The 20,528-nt window shown below is 48.3% G+C and overlaps 2 protein-coding genes across 2 annotated transcripts in view; both read right to left on the reverse strand.

The window, feature by feature from the left end:
• Positions 1–971: 971 nt before the first annotated feature.
• On the reverse strand, positions 972–10,930 carry MFSD2B (MFSD2 lysolipid transporter B, sphingolipid). The gene is made up of 14 exons (XM_060309239.1): positions 10,910–10,930; positions 9,767–9,910; positions 8,474–8,598; positions 7,820–7,943; positions 7,426–7,504; positions 7,206–7,336; positions 5,254–5,344; positions 5,016–5,137; positions 4,503–4,586; positions 4,126–4,206; positions 3,782–3,891; positions 3,283–3,426; positions 2,725–2,895; positions 972–1,901 (listed from the first exon to the last, which is right to left on the reverse strand). The coding sequence occupies exons 1-14, from the start codon at positions 10,928–10,930 to the stop codon at positions 1,877–1,879; spliced, it is 1,452 nt and encodes a 483-aa protein (XP_060165222.1). The 3' UTR covers positions 972–1,876.
• The window catches only part of UBXN2A (UBX domain protein 2A), a 46,514-nt gene continuing 36,044 nt past the window's right edge, over positions 10,059–20,528 (reverse strand). The window contains exon 7 of the mRNA XM_030858303.3: positions 10,059–20,257. Within this exon, the coding sequence (XP_030714163.1) occupies positions 20,065–20,257 (193 nt within the window). The 3' untranslated portion in view covers positions 10,059–20,064. The remainder of the gene's footprint in view (positions 20,258–20,528) is intronic.

Raw genomic sequence — 20,528 nt, forward strand, 5'->3', positions numbered from 1 at the left:
CAGCATAACATAACATGGTAGAAAGTACCTGGCCTTCGGTCATAACAGGTACTGTCTCCACAGGGCAAGTGATCTTCCAGTGTTAAGAAACTGTTCTGTATGTGTGCGTATATGTGAGTGTGCAGTGTGTGAGGTATGTGTGTGGTGTGTGCGCCTGTGCACGGCGGGGGGTGAGCAGAGTTCCTGTCAGCCCCTTCCTGAACCAGTCAGGTGGACAAGGAAGAGAGACCGAGCCCAGCTCTTTCTCTGGGGCCCTGTGACCTCAAGGATCAGATGCCCATGTCAGTGTCACGGGGCCAGAAAGTTCAGGTATCAGACAGACTGGGTCACACTCTGTACTCTCTCTCTGAGGTCAGGTTCCTTCTTGTGCTATAGCATTTGTAGAGGAAGCTGAACACTTTAAGCTCTGAGGGGCACATCCTGCCTGAGTGTGTCTGAGCTCTGGCCATCTTGGACCTCGCACCTAATCTCACACCTAAGAGGCAGCCAGAGGTCTAAAGAGGAAGTGGAAGGGGGCCTAGCCCTGGGCAGTGGGCTCAGGAGGGGACTGAGCCAGGGGCTGGGAGAAGTGGGGGGCAGGTCTGCACCTCCTGGTCTCCCTTGAGGTATCTGGGCTTCTCTAGGAGGAGTTGCTGGGGCATCAGGGTCCCCACAGGTTCCTCAACTCTTCCCCAGGCCCCAAACCCACAAGAGCCACCTGGCCACTATCGAGTCTCAACTTTTCTTCTCTTCCAAAGTTAGGAAGGAACCCAGCTCCCACACGGCATCTCTGGTCTGAGGAAATGCAGACGCTGGGACATATGGCTGATGGGCCATAGCCAGTTTCAGTGACATCGGGCACCCTCCCCTTCCCTCCTCAGGACAGGGCTTTCCCAGGACGTGGGGTGAGAAGGCTGGCCACAGGCAAATTTTACAGACTCAATAGAAGATAAACCCTTTAATTGTTTCTGAAAAAATAAATCTCAGTGGATCTTTCCTTCCCGAAGACATGTCCTCTAGAAAACGGTGGTTCCTGTGCTTTTATAAGATAAACTTTCAGGGGACTTCCCTGGCCGCCCAGTGGTTAAGACTCCGCACTTCCACTGCAGGGGGCATGGGTTCCATCCCTGGTTGGGAAACTAAGATCCCGCATGTGGTGAGGCACAGCCAGAAAAAAAAAAAGATAAACTTTCAGAAAAATATTTCCGCAAAAATAACTTTTGTTCATAAAAATGATGGGTCTTCGGTGGCTCCACATCAGTCAATGTCCACTTCTAGAAACAGTGTCATCAACTTAGCTGTACAAAGGGAAGGAAACACCTCATGTCTTGCTCAGTCTATCCCCACCACTGGCCCCATTCGCTCCCTCTGGGGTCTGTTGGCCTCGCTGCATCTGTCTCTCTCCTAATTGGACATCCCAGCACGTCCATCTGTCCCCACTCTGCCCACTCACGTGCTGTCAGCCTCTCTCAGACATCCACTGGAACATCAGGGGAAACGAGTTCTGTGTGTCTGTCCTGTCAGGTAGCTTTGCCATCCAAGCAGGTTGGTGGGCCTGGTGCTCCCACAGGAAGTCTGCAGACCAAGCTGGTAGGGGCTTCCTTTTTCCAGGAATAGTTGCTACTGGTATGCTTTCCAGGTCACAGGTTGCCTGGAGCTGGGTAGTCAGGGGCACAGGCCTATCTGAGATGTCCTGCAGTCAACAGGCAAGACATGACAGGCGGGGGTCCTGGAGCCCAGGCCACTCCCTTCAGGAGAGTCACCGAAGATGCCATATCCCAGGGGAAAAGGTGGGTCGTGTGTAAACTGTGAAGCAGGGGTGCCGAAGGGCTGAGAAGGGGGACTTGGAGCCCAGAAGATGCTGCTCCGGCCGTTCCAGGTCCCAGGAGTCTCAAATTCAAGCGAGGCTGTAGCTGGTCCTCCTGTTGGAAAGGGAAGAAGCCAAAGGGAAGGATGAGGTGGGGGGGGGGTCCCGTGGAAGTGTCAGTGGCTGCTCCTTGTCTCTCTAGCAGCTCCTCCCCTTCTCAACCCTGTGAATGAAGCTAAAACTCTGTTCTTCCGAGTCCCACCAAGCAGTTCCCCATCCACCTGTTATTCCCCGAGTGTAGCGCATGATCTCAGTAAGATGGGCTGGAGTCCCAGGCCGTCCACAGCAAGCAGTGGGAGACCCATGACAAAGCCACTTCCTGCCTATCGTGCGTGGTCCTCTGTATCTACATGGACTCGTGTTTGTAAACGCGTGAGCGTCGGCAAAAACGTGGACAAGGCTCGTGAACGTCTGCTGGCCCAGACGTGTTGATACTGCAGCGCCTGCTTGGCCTCAGGCTCTGGGCTGAGCTCTTGGGACGCAAAAATGAAGAAAACAGACCCAGCTTTCAAGGTCCCCACAGTCTACTGCGAAAGCCAGACAGTGAGCAGATCACCCTTGGGCGGTGGGATCGGCGGTTCGCAGGGGGAAGAACAAGGTCAGAGAGAGCTGCTCGGTGCAGCCTGCGTGGGGGAGAGTGGAAGATGGCTCCCAGGTTTCGGCTCCCAGGCTGGAGGGTGGTGCCATTCACCGGGACCAGGGCACAGCAGGAGCGATTGGGGAAGAAGATTGATTCGGTTTGGGGCCCACTAAGACTGACTGCCATGCTTGTGGGACATCAGGTGGAGGTGACCAAATGAGAGCCGTGCACATCTGCATGCCTCCCGGGTGTTGGCGGCCCTCCTGTGTATGTATACCCGTGTGCGAGAGGTGCCTACCTCCCAAGGGAGCGGGAGCTGTTCCGACTGGGCACCTTTGGAGTGGGGCCGACCATGAGGATGCAGAGACCGATGAGGATCATGCAGGTGGGCATGGCTCCGATGAGGACCTTGAGGGTCACCACTACCTGTTCCGCCTGCTTGCAGGCTCCTGACTCATACCCCGCAAAGCTGGGGAAACACCATCCCGTGCATCCAGCTCAGAGCCTGGCTTCCTGACGGAGGGGTCCCAAATGCCCAACCACCACGCTATCCTGAAACTTGGATAGTTTCCTGGCCACATCAGCCTAACTATGGGGGACGGAGTGTGAGGGAACGAACAGACCAGGGAGGAGTTCAGAGAAAGCTGAGGATGTGGGAAGCAGAGGCTTCAGAAGGGGTACAGCCACCAAGAAGGGCCCCTCCCAGTCATGTGCACAGAGAAAGTAGGGTGGAGGTTCCCACACACCCTCCGGACCCACGGGTGACCCCTGGCTGGCTAAGGTGGGGGACTCTGCCCTCTGCTTCCCACGCCGCTAGTCTTTTGTGCCTCTGGTACAGCCCAGCTCTGTGACTCACTCCAGGCTGAGAGTGGAGATGCCCAGGGCGCCTGCACCTGAAAGCTTGGTGAAGAAGACATAGGATGAGTAGAAGATGGTCTCCAGCCCTGGGCCGTGCTGGTGCTGCAGCTGGAATTCATCCACCACATCTGGAAGCATGGACCTGGGGGAGGGGGCTGCAGAATTATCCCTTTTATCCCCTCGACAGCCACCAGCCTGGGAGCTCTCTGGGGACAGAGAGTGAGTCAGATTCACCCCTGGGTCCCCGCTGCCCAGGACCGACCCACAGAGTCAGGCAATATTTCCCCAACACACAGCTGTCCACCGTTCCTGCCGCCTGGTGCTCTTTCAGGAGGGCTCCACAGATGGCGCTGGCAGCCTCCATCTCCTGCAAGGGGGAGAGCCCCTCCCCAGCGCAGCCCGTGCACAAGGCCTGGGATAGCAGGTTGATGTGAAGGAGGGATACCCAGTAGGAAGGACGTGAGGCTCCCACTCCCATTTCCCTTCACCCAGCCTACCAGGGTAGCAGCAAGGACACGGCAATGCTCACGCCAGATACAAAGGCCACGACGTATGCCACGGGTGCTGTGGGCATAGCAGCCAGCAGGATTGCAAATGGCACCATCCCCTAGGGAGACAGACACACTAGCTGCTCCCTCCACCTGCACCCCCCAGCTCAACTGCTCTTTGATTCACACACTCACCGCTCTACTGATGACCCCCTGCGCCTGGTCCCCTGCTAGGCACTGAGCACGAGGTGAATATAGACGCGGCCCTGCCGGCCCCCAGGAGGCTTAGGCTCCAAGGTCACCGCCTCCCCCCCCACCAAATCCCTCCAGGCCTTGCTTCCTGCCTCACTCACAAAGATCCCGAAGGCCGACATCCTCTTCCCAAATCGCTGCAGAACCCACTCCCACATCGGGGTGCTCAGCACTGCCGAGACCTGTAAGCGGACAGAATCATCACAGCCCAGGACACGCCGCCTGCGCCTCTGCCAGGCCCTCAAAGCCCTGCCTTTTAGGAGGGATGCTCGATGTTGACCTTGCCACCTGTTTGGAAACAGTGGCTGTGAACTTTATGACCCTGGCCCCAATTCTACCCTCTGCTGAAATGCAGGTGACCAAGACCACAGCAGAGTCCAGAACCCTGACCATCGGAAGTCCGGTCACATGTGTCACGTCAAGGCCCCCAACTCAGGCCCCCGAGCGCCCTTGCCTCTACCACCCCAGGTCCCCTCACCAGGATGGTTAGCACCAGGCTCTGCACATGGTCATGTAGCCGGGAGGCGTGTGCACAGAACAGGACCAGGTAGCTCTGCTCCACCTGAAGAGGTCGACAGGAAGTGGGCGTGTATGGGAAATGGCAGAAACGTGGAAGTCAAGGGCAAGGCCAAGGTCTCAAGTCTGGCCTCCCCTTTGGGATCTCAAGCGTCCAGTTCCTACCGCCATCACGCAGTCCCCTCCCCAACGAAGGACGCTTATCGCTGACACGGGTATAAACGCCATTCCTTGTCCCGCCCCCCAGCAGGGCTGAGAACCACCCCAGACAGCGTCAGCTTCCTGGTGTCTGGGCCCTGACCCTCCCCAGCCCCACAGGCTATAGGTAGGTTCCTCTCCTCCCAGCACCAGCCTTGCCCAGCACTTGCCAGCCACTGGTTTCTCTCTGGTGCGGTGGGGACGAGAGACACCTGAACCTACGCAGGGTCAGTATGGCCAGAGCCAAGCCAGTGGGGATCAGCCTGGCCAGAGGTACCTGAACGGCTGCTGAGATGAACAGAAAGGAGATGACCAGCTTCAGGTAGGGCGGGTGCCGCACTGTGAGCCGCAGCCCAGCCAGGAAGCTCAGGCCCTGGCCGGAGGCTCGGGCAGAAGCATCTGCAACACAGGAAGGGGACATCTTGGCTTGGTGGAGTTCAAAACCAAAACCCACGCCCAAGAGGAGCCCAGCCGCAGCTTCTGCTTCCCACACTCTGCCTGCACCCCGCACCTACCTGGTCGCTCCTTCACCCCCAGGCAGAGCAAACTACTGCACACAGGGTAAGTCACAGCAACCACAGTGGCTGCAATGGAGTAGAGACGAGTCTGTGGGACAGGACAGAACTTCAGTGGGGGTGATGTCTCCAACCCACGGAGGTGGGGATACCCAGGGGCCGGGCAGGAGTACCTCCCAATGGGAGCACAGGGACCCTCAGCCCAAGCCCAAGGATGCTGGGTGCCCCTCCTCCCAACCAGCGCAGCAGGAGAGGGAGATCTAAGGGCCCAGAGTGGTCCTTCTGCTGACCCTCTGCCTCCTGCAAGCATCCATGCCACCATGGGTCTAAGCCCCCTTCGCCTCTCTCTCTCTCTATTTTTAAGCAAACGTTCATTGGGGCTGATTTCTGCATGCTAGACCCTGCGGTTACGGTGATGAATAAGTGATCCTGTGCATCCACAATAAGGGGCTTGGAGTGGGTGGGGAGACAGATCCATGAGCAGACAGTGTGACGCATGATAACGCAGATAAACGTCAAAACCAGAACGGTGCTACCTAGCATTCAGAGGCAGACACTTATGTACTAAAATACACTTAAGGCATGCATGGGAGTACCAGTCACCCAATTCAGGATAGGGGTTGCCTTTGGTGGGGGAAGAAAGAGGGAGATGGGCAGGGCTTCACCAGTGTGGATCCAGCACCGTTGCACAGGGTCCCACATTCAGAAGGCACTGCACTTGGGAGTTAATGCTCTGCTGTCTTGAAATTCGTGATGATTTTATCTATGAATTTGTGTTTTGTAAGTGAAGTCAGTGGAACAACAGAGCTGGAACTACCAAGAGGCACCTGAATGCTACTCGCCTTGGCTCACACGAGGCTTCGCCTTCCGGGGTGGGGATGGTTCTCAGTCTCCTGCTCCCTACTTCTTGGCATCCCAGGCCCCGCTCGGCCTCCTGCTCTCCAACCCAAGGCCACTGCCACCCTCTGTTCCACCCTCACCCAGACAGTGACCCAGTAGCTTTGGGGAGGGCACTTGTAGAGGCCTCAGTGGGGCCTAGGCGTGGAAGCGGGGAGGGTGAATCTGCAGGTCGCAATCCCTCTGATCCCAGGCTCGTAGCACCATGATGGGGTTTGAGGGCAACTGGGCAGAGTCTCTCCCCGACCCTGATTCAGGCAATCCCTAGATTGGGGCAGTAGACCATGGGAAGGGGAAACTGACTTCCCCGCTCTCTCTGGGGCTCTACAGCTTCACTTTGCACTGTACTCGGGCAAATTCTGTAGCTGGGCTACAGATGGGTCTGGGGATGGATGGGTACACAAGGACTTCATTGTAATGTTTTCTTACGGGTGGTGAACCATGGGTGTTGGTAGTATTATTCTCATACCATTAATTCCCAAATGTTGGTGGAGGTGAGTGATGTCATTTGCTTAAGGAGAAAGGGCGGGGGGGCAGATAGAAGATGAACTTGATGGATAAATAGATGCACGTCCCCTAATTGCTGAAAAGGGACCTGCTTTGAGGAGACAGGAAGGGGTACTGACCCTTTCACACTGGGGGTGGCGTTGGCGTTGGTAGTCACCCGTTCAGGGATGGGTAGGACTGGTCATAGGTCAGGTTTTGCCCAGAGCTCTGCCAGGACACCAAACCGTTCTGCTGTCTCTCTGCCCTGTCCCTGCCTGTGGCCCTTCCCCACCCCTGTCCCTTCTCTGGGGTCTGCCTCCTCCCCTCCAGATGGCCTGCTGATCTGTTGTTTGACTCCATGTTTAGAAGGCACCCAGCAGAAGCAGATTTAGCAGGGAGGACGGAGGGCATGGGCTCAGCTACAGGAGCAGGGAAGGAATGAGAGGGCATGGTGTGCAGAGCTGAGCCCCCAAACAACCATGAAGAGACCTGGGGGAGAAACAGCCCTGGAAGAAAGAAGTGACCCCGAAGCGGGGGTCCCAGTGGGTCTGGGTAGCCTGGGCACTCACCGCGTTGGGGGAAACGGCCACTTGTCCTGGGAGCGCAGTCTCCTTGCACCTGTGGGACCCGTGGGCACCAGACACGATGAGTCCATGGACAGTGGCTCCCATCAGCGTCCCTGCCATCTCCAAGGTCATCCCTGGGACACAGCGTGGAGCAAGGTGACAGCTCATGGGGCCAGGGGCAGAGCCATCCCACCCCACGCACCCCACGCCTGCCTGCACTCACGGTACACAGTGGCCGAGTCCCGCTCCCTGGGGCTGGGGGTCAAGAGCATGGTCAGTGCCGTGTAGGGTACCTGGAAGAACTGGGGCACCGGGCAGAGATTAGGATGGCGCCTGCCACCAGACTGCCAACCCAGGCCAGCAGCTTCCTGAGGGCAGGCCTGCGCCAGGCTGGCACATCCCCACTGATTCCCTCAACCTGGAGTTAGGGGCTGAGGGACAGGAGGGGCACCCAGCCTAGAGCCCACGAGAAAAGCTAATGGTCGGTGGCCACCTGGTAAGCAGGTGGGCAGCAGGGACCTGGACCCCTACCCCCAGCACACACACACTTCAGAGGGGCCTCCAGCCAGCACTGGAGTTCCAGGAGTCCAGGCCGAGGAAGGGGGCCACCTGCTTACCGTTGCCAGGGCCTGGAACAGGGAGTAGAGGGCTGTGTACCAGAGGCCGCGCAGGCTGGTGAAGGGGGGCAGGAACCACAGGAAGAAGGAGGCCAAGGCAATGAACGGCGTGCAGCCCAGCACCCTGTGGAAGCACAGCCCAGGTGGAGCGCCCCGCGGCACCAGGACAGGGGACGCAAAGGCTGGGCCTGGAGCAACCTCACCCCTCTGGGTTCAAGCTCTCGGCCCCTGGAGAAGCCCTGGGCTGGGGCTTTCAGGGTGGGAGCCATGGAGGGCGCGAGGTGGCCGAGGGCGAGGAGGTAGCCAGGAGTAGAGGCTGGGGCACTTAGTGGCTGGGTTGTGCCATTCCCTGTTCCAGGGAGCACAGGCAAGTCACATCTCTGTGAGACCTTCCAATACACCCAGCTCAGTCTGGCCACATTCCTAGACACCCAGGGCCAGGGCAGCGACTCTTGGAGGGTTTGTCCAGCTCTCTGCCACCAGGTGAGGGAGAGGTCTATGAACACCTGCATGACTCAGTCAGACCCAATCCATTCCTGTCACCTACTGTCCAGACTTGTCCTCTAACCATCCACTAAGAAGCAGATGTGACAAACACAGTGACCTCGAGCCAGGGGTGGGTGCCAGGATCCTGAGGACCACGGGGCTGCTCACCAGGGCATGAGTCGTCCAGACCCTGTCCTCCTGCTTCTGTTGATGAAGAACCCAGCCAAAGGGTCGGCAGCTGCCCCAGACACCTTCCCTCCAAACAGGACAAGTGACACCTGGGCAGCAGGGATCTGAAAGGGACAGGGGAGGGGATAGCCAAGGCCCGGCAGAGTCAGAGAGGGTGTCTAGGCCTGCCCGCCCATCAGGAGGAAGATCTGGGAAACTGGCAGGGGCCAGAGCCACGGTGCAAAGGTTTTTTGGTCTCTTCCCCAGGACAGGAATCCAGAGAGCTCCGAGGGCATATGTGCACCAGTAGAGAAGCGGGAGGGAGTGATAGCTGTTCCCTAGCACATTCCTATTATACTTATGCCCGGTCACTTTCAGAGAAGACTTGAGAGATCTTCCCCTGAAGGGCTCAGTGCAAGAAGGGTGCACTGAAGCTGACAGTCAAAGGCAGACCTTGTGTTTCACAATGAAAACGTTTTATTGATTTTTCTGATTACATAAATGATACACTCATTATAAACACATTCAAACAGTACAGAAAAATATTGAGCAAAGCTCATCTGAAATCCCACCATCCTGAGACAGCTGCCAGGAACATTTTGATCATCCTGTCCTGCGTTTCCTTATGTGCATTTGCAATTTATAATTTTACACAAATGGGACCGTATCAGCGTCATTTTAAAAAATCACAGAAAGATAAATAAATCATGGATACCTTATTAAAAAGTTCTTTTTTGTTTACCCTCTATCCTCCACCATTCCCTCCTATAGCCAACATTAACACTCTGGTGGATATCCTTCCGGAATTTACTTTCCCCATGCTCATCCTTTAATCATGTACAGATGTATATACATCTATATACCCATGCACCCACATATATGGGGCATGTTTTTGTTTTGCTAAAATAGGATCATTTTATATAGCTTTCTCTAAAACGAACTTTTCTCACTTGACAGTGCATCATGGAAATCCTTCTGAGTCAACTGGTATAGATCTAACTCATTCTTTTGAGTGACTAAACAGTAGTCCATTATGTGGATATAGCCCAACTTATTTTCCAACTACTTCTATATTTGGGGGCATTCATGTTGTTTCCCACTTTTCCACTACAAACAGCCTGCAGTAAACATCCTTGAGGAGGTTGCCCTCAATAGCATTTGGTTTCTTCTCAGGCTTGGGTCAGAAGTACCATCTACCAAGGATGATGGGGGTGGAAGTAAAGGTGGGGTGAAAGGACCAGACACCAAGGAAGATGGAAGCAGGGGGCCCCCGAGGCTGCTGCCCACACTCACCTGGGCCACATCGAGCAGGAAAAGTTGCAGGTAAAAGGCTATGGCGCTGGAGGCCACCTGGTTGGGGACCCCTCCAATGCCGTAGCACACCTTCGTACAGAATGAGAGGCGACCAGCTCCGCTGTCCTGGGGGAGACACAGGAGCTAAGCCCCCACAGACACACAACAGCTCCCTCCAGCCCCCTGACTTCCAAAAGCATCCTGAGGTCCCTATGTCTTGAAGGCTTTTCCAGCAACCTCTCAGTCCTAATTTGTCCCAAATCATCTTAAAAGGAAGTGAGACAGAAAAAGGAAAAAAAAAAAAATCCTAAACCATGACCTCTAAGCATTTCCAGGGAGAAGTTCTTCCTTATATTTCCCCACAGTGCTTCCTGCTGCAGTCTGTTTTATTCTCCAAGTCAGCAAGCCAGAGTGAACTGGGGGTTAGGAGGCCCCTAAATTTGCCACCAGCTTCCTGTGTGGACTTCGAATAAATCACTTTATCTCTCTAAGCCTCATCTGTCAAATGGATATTCCTGCCAACTTCAAGGGATTTTTTTTTTTTACTTCTTTATTGGAGTATAATTGCTTTACAATAGTGTGTTAGTTTCTGCTTTATAACAAAGTGAATCAGTTATACATATACATATGTTCCCACATCTCTTCCCTCTTGCGTCTCCTTCTCTCCCACCCTCCCTATCCCACCCCTCTAGGTGGTCACAAAGCACCGAGTTGATCTCCCTGTGCTATGCGGCTGCTTCCCACTAGCTATCTATTTTACATTTGGTAGTGTATATATGTCCATGCCACTCTCTCACTTTGTCACAGCTTACCCTTCCCCCTCCCCATATCCTCCAGTCCATTCTCTAGTAGGTCTGTGTCTTTATTCCTGTCTTACCCCAGGTTCTTCATGACATTTTTTTTTCTTAGATTCCATATATATGTGTTAGCATACGGTATTTGTCTTTCTCCTTCTGACTTACTTCACTCTGTATGACAGACTCTAGGTCCATCCACCTCACTACAAATAACTCAATTTTGTTTCTTTTTATGGCTGAGTAATATTCCATTGTATATATGTGCCGGATGTTTTGATGAGCAAATGAGGCAATGGCTCCAGGAGCTGATGGTTAAATATTCGGGATTTTGCAAGCCAGGAGTTACTGGCGGCCTGAAATCGGCCATGGTGAGAGTATTTACACCACAGAAATCAGTAAACAGCAAAAATCAGAGTTTTGTTTTTCTGGAGAGACTGTTTACCAACCCACCACTAAAATGAAGTAACGCTTATGACCCCAAATATATGTGTGTGTGTATATCCCTATATATATATATATATCCATAAGCTACCCAGCGAACTCCAGACTCAAATTAAACTGTCTACTCACAGCCCCACATGGTTACCAAACAGGCATTTCAGCTTAGCATGGTCAAAACACAGCTCCTGATTTCCATCCCATTGTCTTAACCTCTTAACCCTGTCATCCCCATTGCATTAAATAGCTCCAATGTCCACTCAGCAGCTCAGACCACAAACCTAGGAGTCATCCTTGATTACTCTTTCCCAATTCCCCTGTCTAATCTATCAGTGAGAGCCTCCTGAGTGGCTTCTCTGCTTCTACTCTCGTTCCCTACTATCCACTCTCCATCCAGCAGCCCAACTGATCTTTTCATAACATAAATCAGATTGTGCCTCATCTCTGCTTAAAACCCTCTAACAGCTTGCCATTACAGTTTGAATAAAACTCCAAGTCCTTCCCATATTGCCTACAGGCACCCACCCAATCAGCTCCCACTCCCTTTCCCACCTCACTTCAGATAGCTCTACCATGGTAGCCTCCTCCTTCTTGTTACTCAAAATGACCTTTTCTGTTGCTGCCTCAGGGCCTTTGCACTTCCTGTCCCTTCTGTCTGGAAGGCTCTTCCTCCCAGTCTTTGCAAGAGCTGACTCCTTGCCATTCAGGCTGAAGCCTAAATGTCATCTCTTTAGAGAGGGCTTCCCTGACCACCCAAATCTCTCTCAATTGTACTAACTACAGGATATAGTCTTATTCATTTCCTGCCTCTCCCCACCAGCATATAAACTCTCTGAGAGCATGAACTATATAACTTTGATTCACCACCATGTCCCCAGTACCTAGAACAATGCTGGGCATATAGACAATATATATATTTGTTAAAAGAATAAATGCCATGAAGACACTGTGGAAAGTGCTATTTCTTCCATAGACGCTGGGAATCCTTCTTTTTCATCTTTTGCCCGGAGATGGGAGGGGGAGTGGAGAGGACCATGGCTTCACCCATTTTTGTATCTTGCCAGACACCCCAAATGAAAGGAAGGTCTTCCCAGATAAGGGTTTATCAAGTCCTCTGCACTCTTCCTACCCACACATGAGGCAGGATGTGGTCTCCTTTTCTGATATTTTTGTGAACGCTATTTCAACTTCCAGAAAGCTTAACAACAGGCAGAATCCAACATGATAACTCTCCCCCCACCCTGCCCCCTCCATAATGGGACTCTGGTTTCCCACTAAACATACCTATCAAGTTTCTGATACATAGAAGGCACTTGAAACAGACATTCCAGCTGAAACTAGGTATATGATACAATCTTGGAATCTTGAGGAAGGCAGTTTTACCTACTTAAATCATAAGCCCTTCACAGTCACCTGAGATCAAGTTTCAGAGTTAGACAAATTCGACAAATCTGAATGCAAATTCTGCCTGCCATTTCTAGCTGTGTGACCCAGGACAAGGTACTCAGTGTGCCGAGCTTCATTTCCTCACATTTAAAATGGGGATAATACACCTCATAGGGTTGTTATGAGAATGAAATGCTAGCATTTCATGGACCATGTTTCCCCTCTAGCTATTCCTCTCACCCTGAGTTTCTAAATTTCCCTGGGAAGTGAGAGTCCCCAGAGGGCCCCTTAATCTTGCTTGCTTTCTTGGACGCCACCATCTTTTGCTCCGAGGTGCTGGAGAGGAAGCACTGAGTCAGCATAGGGAATTGAAGCCACAGACAGAATGAACGCGTTGAGCACAGGGCGGGCAGTGGATTTTTGCACTCATCAGGAAAGTTCAGACGTCCTAACTCCTCTCCAACACAGCCACCCTGAATGACATGCGCCCCAGCCCCATCCAGGGGGTGGGGGGAGGGGGAATGCGAGGGGCTGAGGGCGCCCCTAGGTTCCCGCCTGCCCGCTACCCTCACTTGGGAGCCTGGTTGCCAGGAAGGACATCTCTAGAGGCAGTCTCCTCAAAGAGAGCCCGGCGCCTGGAGGAAGCCAGGTTTGAGAGGGTCGCTGTGGCTGCCCGCAGCACCTGCCCGGAGGCTGGGGAAGGGAGGCAGCCTCCTCGCGCACCACTCAGCGTCCTGCCTGCCCAGGGTGCAGGCGGCCTGGGGAAGACTTGGAGTGCGGTGGACAAGAGCCCTAGACTGGCCCTGGCCCTGCCTGACTAGGTGAAGGAATCAGCAGCTTACTTCGCTTGTCTAGGACTCGGTTTCCCATCCTGTTCTCTTTGGGGCTCCCGAACACCCTCAAGCCTCTCGGCTCTCAACTGTCAAAACTCCACCAGGTGCAGTTCAACAACCTGGAGGCTTGCCGAGGCTGGCTGAAGGCCTACGCCCAGACGCCCGGAAGGTCCCCGGGGCCCCTCCGGCCCAGCGCCCGCTCTGCGCCTGGCTCAGCCCCCGCTCCCCTTGATTTGCGCTCACCGAACCGGGCTCCAAGGTGTGCGCTTCCGGCGGGTGTGGCGGCGTCTCAACTGGCGGGGCCAGGGTCCCTTCGGGGGACACTGCCATTGCGCACGGCTGCACGCGCACTGCGGCCGTCGCCCTCGGTGTTATCGCCCGGCCGCCCCCGCAGGGAGGGCGGCTCCCGAGCCGAGAGGGCGCGGCGCAAAGACGGGCGGGCTAGCGGGCGCGCCCCGGGCCAGGGGCAACGCGCGGGAAAACGGGGAAGCCGCGAAGTGCGCGGGTTCGGTTTCCCGAAGTGAAAAACGCCAGAGCCCACATTTGCCGGGGGAAAGGCTGGCCAAGTCACTCGGGACCGTTTTCCTTGGGGTAGGTCTCCGAGGGAGAGCCAGCGGCCGTTCGCGCTAATCTCGCCTGCTAAATCCTCGTGAAAGTCGACAAACAAGTTCATTAGAAAAACGAAGCAATAGAATTGACCTGCTCAGACTAAGACTATGACTGAGCAGACTTACAACCCTCTTTAAAAAACTGATACAGGATGCCCGAAATACACATTCTCCAGCCTCATACAGATAATGGGTATGGCCATGTAACTAAGTCCTGGCCACTGAATAAAAGCTGAGTGGTGTAAGCAATTTCCCAGAAAGGTCCTTAAAAGGGAAGGGGTCACATCATATACAAAAATTAACTGAAAACCCATCACAGACCTACGTGTAAAGGCTAAAACTATAAAACTCTTAGAAGAAAGCAGGAGCATATCTTCATAATCTTGGGTTAGACAAATGTTTCTTAGATAGGATGCCACAAGCATAAGTTGGACTACATCTAAATGAAAAACTTTGTGTTGTAACCTATGCAACCAGTGAAAAGACGACCCACAGAATGGGAGGAATGTTTGCAAATCATAAGGATTTGTACTGGAATATATAAAGAACTCAAAACTAAACAGTAAAAAGATAGCCCAATTAAAAATTAGGTGAAGGATTTGAATAGATATTTCTCCAAGACAGACAAATGGACAAAAGGCACATGAAAAGATACTCATGTCATTAGGGAAATGCAAAACTACAAGATACCACTCCACTAGGAGGGCTATAATTATATAAAAAGACAGTAACAAGCGTTGGGGAGAATATGGAAAATCATACATTGCTAGTGGGCATGTAAACTGTGCAGGTGCTTTGGAGACGTTTGGCAGTTCTTCAAAAGTTAAGTATGAAATTATATGACCCAGCATTTATTCCACTCCTGAGGATGTTAACAGAGATGAAAACATGATCACGCAACAACCTGAACACAAATGTTCATAGCAGCACTATTTTTAATAGCTAAAAAGTGGAAACAACCTAAATGTCCATCAACTAATGGCTATTTAGGATGTTAGGAATATTCATACAATGGACTATTATTCAGCAATAAAAACGACATGGATGAACCTTGAAAACATCATGTTGTGAATAAAGCCAGTCACAAAAGACCACATATTGTATGATTCCATTTACATGAAAATGTCCAAATAAATAAACCTATAGAAAGAATGTAGACTTGTGGCTGTCTAGAACTGAGGGTGGAGAAAGACTATTAATAGGGTTTCTTTTATTTTTTATATTTATTTTTTTGCGGTACATGGGCCTCTCACTGTTGTGGCCTCACCCGTTGCAGAGCACAGCCTCCGGATGCGCAGGCTTAGCGGCCATGGCTCACGGGCCCAGCCGCTCCGCGGCATGTGGGATCTTCCCGGACCGGGCCACGAACCCGTGTCCCCTGCATTGGCAGGCGGACTCTCAACCACTGCGCCACCAGGGGAAGCCCCATGGGGTTTCTTTCAGAGATAAAAATGTTCTAAAATCAGATTGTGATGGCTGCACAATCCTGTGAATATACTAAAAAAACACTGAGTTGTACACTTTAAATGGGTGAATTGTAAGGTGTGTGAATTACATCTCAATAGCTTTTTTCAAAAAGGGAATGGGTATGCTTCTTCTATTGGATGAAATGATGAAATGCAAATGTGATGGCTGGTGCCAACAGGCTATCTGAAGACCTCAAGCTAACTGGTGCTGAGATCCGCAGATTAACAATACTGGAGTCATGACTTTTGATCTAGCAGCTCTGAACTGCTTCCCTCCGGACTTCTGCATGGGAAATAAAATAAAATGTATTCTGTAAGCCATTATTATTTTGGATTTCCCATTACAGCTAAATCTAACCTGAAAGTATACACTACCCAGTATAAAGCAAGTCATCCCATTTTCTATGCCTCAATTCCTTAATCTAGAAAATGGGTACCTTCAGTTTCCTTGATTGCAGCCCTAGCAAATAGTGCAAAGATAACTAGATAATGCATGTGTTAAATATTTAATTTCTTGGAAACTAAACAAACTCAAGATGAGTTTCTTTGGATAATTTACGTTTGAACACAACACTTTATATGCAATTTCAGCAGGTTTGGAAACACTTCACTCACAATACTTACACTGTGTTGCATGTACTACCACAATTTTACTTTTGAAGGGAAGTGGGCAACAGAATAAAAACAAAAAACACCTCCCTCCCTTTTTTGCACAGAAATGTAACTAAAAGGCATTTTTTTCCCTAACAGTTACTATTCTGCTTAAAGTGATGGTATATTCCTAATGCAATTTTTAAAGACAAATAGACTTCAATAAATAGAACACGCCGACAATAATCAAGAAGCCTGTCTTTTGAAACAAAACTAAAGACTGATACACTTCAAAACATCTGAAAGGATGCACACCAATATGTTATTAGTGGTTATCTCTGAATGGTGGAATAACAGGTGAGCTAAAGATCACTGTAGCATAACGGTATAATTTTCTCCAATGAATATGAATTATCTGTGCAAAAAACATACAGTTAAATCAAGTGACAAAGAGCCAAATATTAGTCTACTGAATAAGCCACTTCTATTTGAAGATTCAGTGTGATGAGCAATGTTTAAATTAAATGGTTTGTACTAAGAGTAAAGGGGTAAATCTTACTAAGGAGTTTTCATGCTAGTTCAACTAAGGACACAAAGGATGGTGTAAGAAATAAACACAACCATTGAGTTAGTATTAAAAATATCACATTTTAACACTTCTGAGTACTAAATGAAAGTAACATTGGTTAAAGTACCTGGCAAACAGAAAGCACCTAATAAATGTTTGTTGATTCTCAAACTGAATGACTTTGCCAAATAAAAATGACAAATGCATCCATATGTAACTATTTCATAACAAACAAATGTAAATTATCTCACTGATCCTTTTAATGAACAGTAAGTATTTCATCTTCAAGACAACAGTTCTTTAACCATTAGCAAGATTGCTTTCAAAATACTTTAAGGCACTGAAATAGACACATACATAATTTCAACACAATTAAGTATAATGAAAAGTATTCTGAATGACAGAAGTATATAAAATAAATAAGATCACCTTTAGAACCTGGATAATGCATAGTAATTTAACCAATAAATTAGAATCTGTAAAATTAGATATGTACTTCTGCATATCACCCCCAACAATGGTTTTAAACTGATTGATGCCACTTTTGAAACAACTACTTAGGTCAAATTATATTCCTCATCTAAGATGCTGGCTTTATTTTCAAGTTTGCCTTCCCTTGCTAAATTCAGTTTGTTTTCTAAAGTCAACATGTTTTGGGTATTCTACATATTTAACAACTTTAGAATTTTAAACTTTAATGTAAAGAGCTTTATCAGATGGTTCTCACTTTAGAAAACCTTTAAGAATATCATCCACATTAATTAGAGTTTTCACAGTTACAAAAATGAGGGTTCTTGCTGATGACAGGTCTTTCTCTACAGAACTTCTCACTGGGGTGTATTCTGCACGTACACACAAGAAAACCTCTAATGTGTCTTCTGGTTATTACTATAAACTGGAAAATCCACAAAGGAGGCCTTTTTATATGTACAAGAAAAATATTTCCAACAAGAAGCCCCTTTATAGAAATATATGGAGAATCAAAAATTGACTTATATTTATGCAAATGAAAATTATAAAATGCTTCATGATAGGCCTACATGAAACATTTTCTTACAGATTCTTGAAAATATATTAACAATGACTTACGTTACATCTGATTTTACCATCCCCTCATTTTTTTTAAGAATGCCATTATTTTTGTTTTACTAAAGAGACGACTCTACCACAGACGTAAACGTTACAGACAATAAATATTTTCTATTATATATCTGTTCATTTCTGAGGGTAAATGACAAAAGGAAAAGGCTCTCCTTTGTTCTCCCTCTCTTCTTGATAAAAAGACCTCTACCACCTAGAAGGCTGAGAGCTAGAAAAGGAAGCATTCTCCAAATGAACTTCAAACATAAGATATATCTTATAAATCTGGTCATCTAGTTATGTGTATATTTCCCTTTTGTTATCCCTGAGCCTTTAATAAAAACCTCATTTAAATGTTGCAGCCTTGTCTCAGCTGTGCTTACAGAAGATAAAGCACAGGTTTATCTCATGATTAGTTCAGAATTAAAGGGTGGGAGGACAGTCTAAGAACAAACTGGTGGACTACAATAAAATTTAAAGGTCTAACAGTCCGATTTCAGTTGAGTCTTGCACTGTCCATGATGCAGCACACAGGTTTTATTTTATTAGGGTGGAAGCTTAGTGCAGGATTTCCTGAAGACTGGTTCTCCTACTACATACCTAAGAATTACTTGGGATTAAAAATGTAGACATCTGGAACCCATCCCAAATACAATGAATTGTTAAAATGTGTGTGGTAGGTGGCAGGTAATAGGCATTCTGAAAAGCTTCCCAAGTGATTCTTACATATTAAGGCCTGAGAATCACTGCAAATCACTGCTTTATAAGACTAGCTCTTGCAAGGGTTCTGCAAGGTCAAAACTATTTTCATAATTATACTAAGACGTTATTTGCTTTTTTTCACTTTCTCATGAAAGTACAGTAGCATTTACTATAGGCTGCATGATGTGTGATACTGCAACAGACATACAGAAGCAGATGAGATTCCATCTGTCTTCTTTAAATCAGACAGTAAAGGTATTTAGAAAAAATGAAATACAATGCCACGTTTCTCACTAAATCTTTTTAAATTTTGGAAAATAGACATTTTTCATAAATATGTTCTTTATATTAACACGTTTATTATTTTTAATGAATATTTTATAACTTTTTTATTTTAAATATATTAGTATTTATAACCCACATAAACAAAAGTCTTGAGACCAAAAAGTTTGAGAACTGCTCTTTCCAGCAGACATCCAGCACCCTATGAACATTACTGCTGTTAGGCATGGCCACTTAGTTCCTTGGCACATTCAATGTATATTTCACTTTAAATATGATTCAATAGATCGTCTGCAAAAAGCTTCTTAAACTTATTGTCAGGCAAGGGGATTTAATCTGACAGGGAAATACTGAAGTGTAACCAGTTTTAGTTAAAAATCTAGCATGTTTTCCTTACTGACATCATAATGTAATAAATCCTTTAATATATAAATGGGCTGTGTGATGTATGAAATAGAAAACCATACTTTACATGACGCATTTAAAAAATGTTAATTAGTAACGTGACAACACTAGCATTAGATTCTATGTGAGTGGTGGCAAACAAATGGCCCGCTCCAAATGTTAACTAAGAACAAACCCCTAATTTTTTTTTTTTTTTGGCGGTACGCGGGCCTCTCACTGTTGTGGCCTCTCCCATTGCGGAGCACAGGCTCCGGACACGCAGGCTCAGCGGCCATGGCTCACGGGCCCAGCCGCTCCGCGGCATGTGGGATCTTCCTGGACCGGGGCACGAACCTGTGTCCCCTGCCTCTGCAGGTGGACTCTCAACCACTGCGCCACCAGGGATGCCCCCAAACCCCTAATTTCTGAAAGAAAATAAAGTAGGGGATAAACTGCGGTTCCTAGAGAAAAAAGAATTCTTTTAAATTTATACGTTTAGAAAATGTTGAAATGTATGTCAGCAGATTGATACTGACATTATACTAAGCCACACAATTTTATTCTTAAATGAAAATACATTCCAGATATTGTTGCCGAGTTAATATTTGAGTGTATCTTGCCACTAGACAATGCAAATTGGGAACGCTTCTGAGGGTGAGGCATAGCTGTGGTGAAAGCAGTTCCTTTCAGCCTTTTGATTGTATCTCAGATATAAATAAATTGCATTGATGTTTTTAACCTGCCATGTATAATTTTTTAATGTATTGCTATTTAAAAAAATCTGAGACAGCTAACATTTAAACAAATCACTGCTGTTTGGGAATGATGTTTGAATGAAAGATGCTATGAACATATTTGCTAATTTATACCGTATTAAGATTTTAAATGATATAGTTATTTAATATATCTTACGTTAAATAACTGGTATTTGAAAATAAGTCTATTTTTCTTTCTGAGTAGCCTTCTGGGAAAAGTTCATTGAATATAGTTTCCAGTCATAGTTTATTTTCCTAACTTGTACTTATTTTAAAATCTTCTCATCAGGAGGGAGTTAAATAGTGCAAAGCTCAGCAAATCTGACTTCCCCCCCATTTTGGTGTACATGTCCACTTATGACCATCATTTTTCTGGAAACCTTCCACTTAGTGTATCAAAAATCAATGTTATAAAAGTTCTTTAAAAGGTTCAGCGGTTTTTGTGAGTCTCTGAATGATTACAGCATTCTGTAAATTGGCTTCTTCCAGTGTGAGTGTTTCATCTAGTAATTTGAGGAAAGGAAGAGCTGTTGCCAGGGAAAAGGGAGGACTTCTTTGTGATCCTTGGTATTTTTCGATGAAGTCTTTGATGTGGCTTACCCTGTAAAATAGCACAAACTATTAATATAATTTTATGAAAACCTGAATTAGTTAATTTAAGGTAATAACTTGTGATGATACCTGGCTATGTTAATCCAGAATAATCAAATTATGTTGATGTAACTACTCACTTGGGCTATCTTTTAAAGGTTCACCCCTGATAATAGTCAGGAATTACTATTCCTTATCTTAGATGTGACAAGGGTATTAGAGTTACATTTTGAGTCTCTATTTTTTAGAAACACATTCTGAAATATCTACATATGAAATTA

The sequence above is a fragment of the Globicephala melas genome, chromosome 12, assembly GCF_963455315.2.
Source record: "Globicephala melas chromosome 12, mGloMel1.2, whole genome shotgun sequence".
Lineage (NCBI taxonomy): Eukaryota > Metazoa > Chordata > Mammalia > Artiodactyla > Delphinidae > Globicephala > Globicephala melas.

Excerpts from the sequence above, each read along its gene's own strand:
- MFSD2B (XM_060309239.1), bottom strand. The coding sequence starts at position 10,930 with ATGGCCGATTTCAGGCCGCCA. Across the intron at positions 5,138-5,253 it reads GGGGGTGAAGGAGCGACCAG|ATGCTTCTGCCCGAGCCTCC; the intron begins GTAGGTGCGGGG and ends CCTGTGTTGCAG. Across the intron at positions 4,207-4,502 it reads GCCTGGTGCTAACCATCCTG|GTCTCGGCAGTGCTGAGCAC; the intron begins GTGAGGGGACCT and ends GTCCGCTTACAG.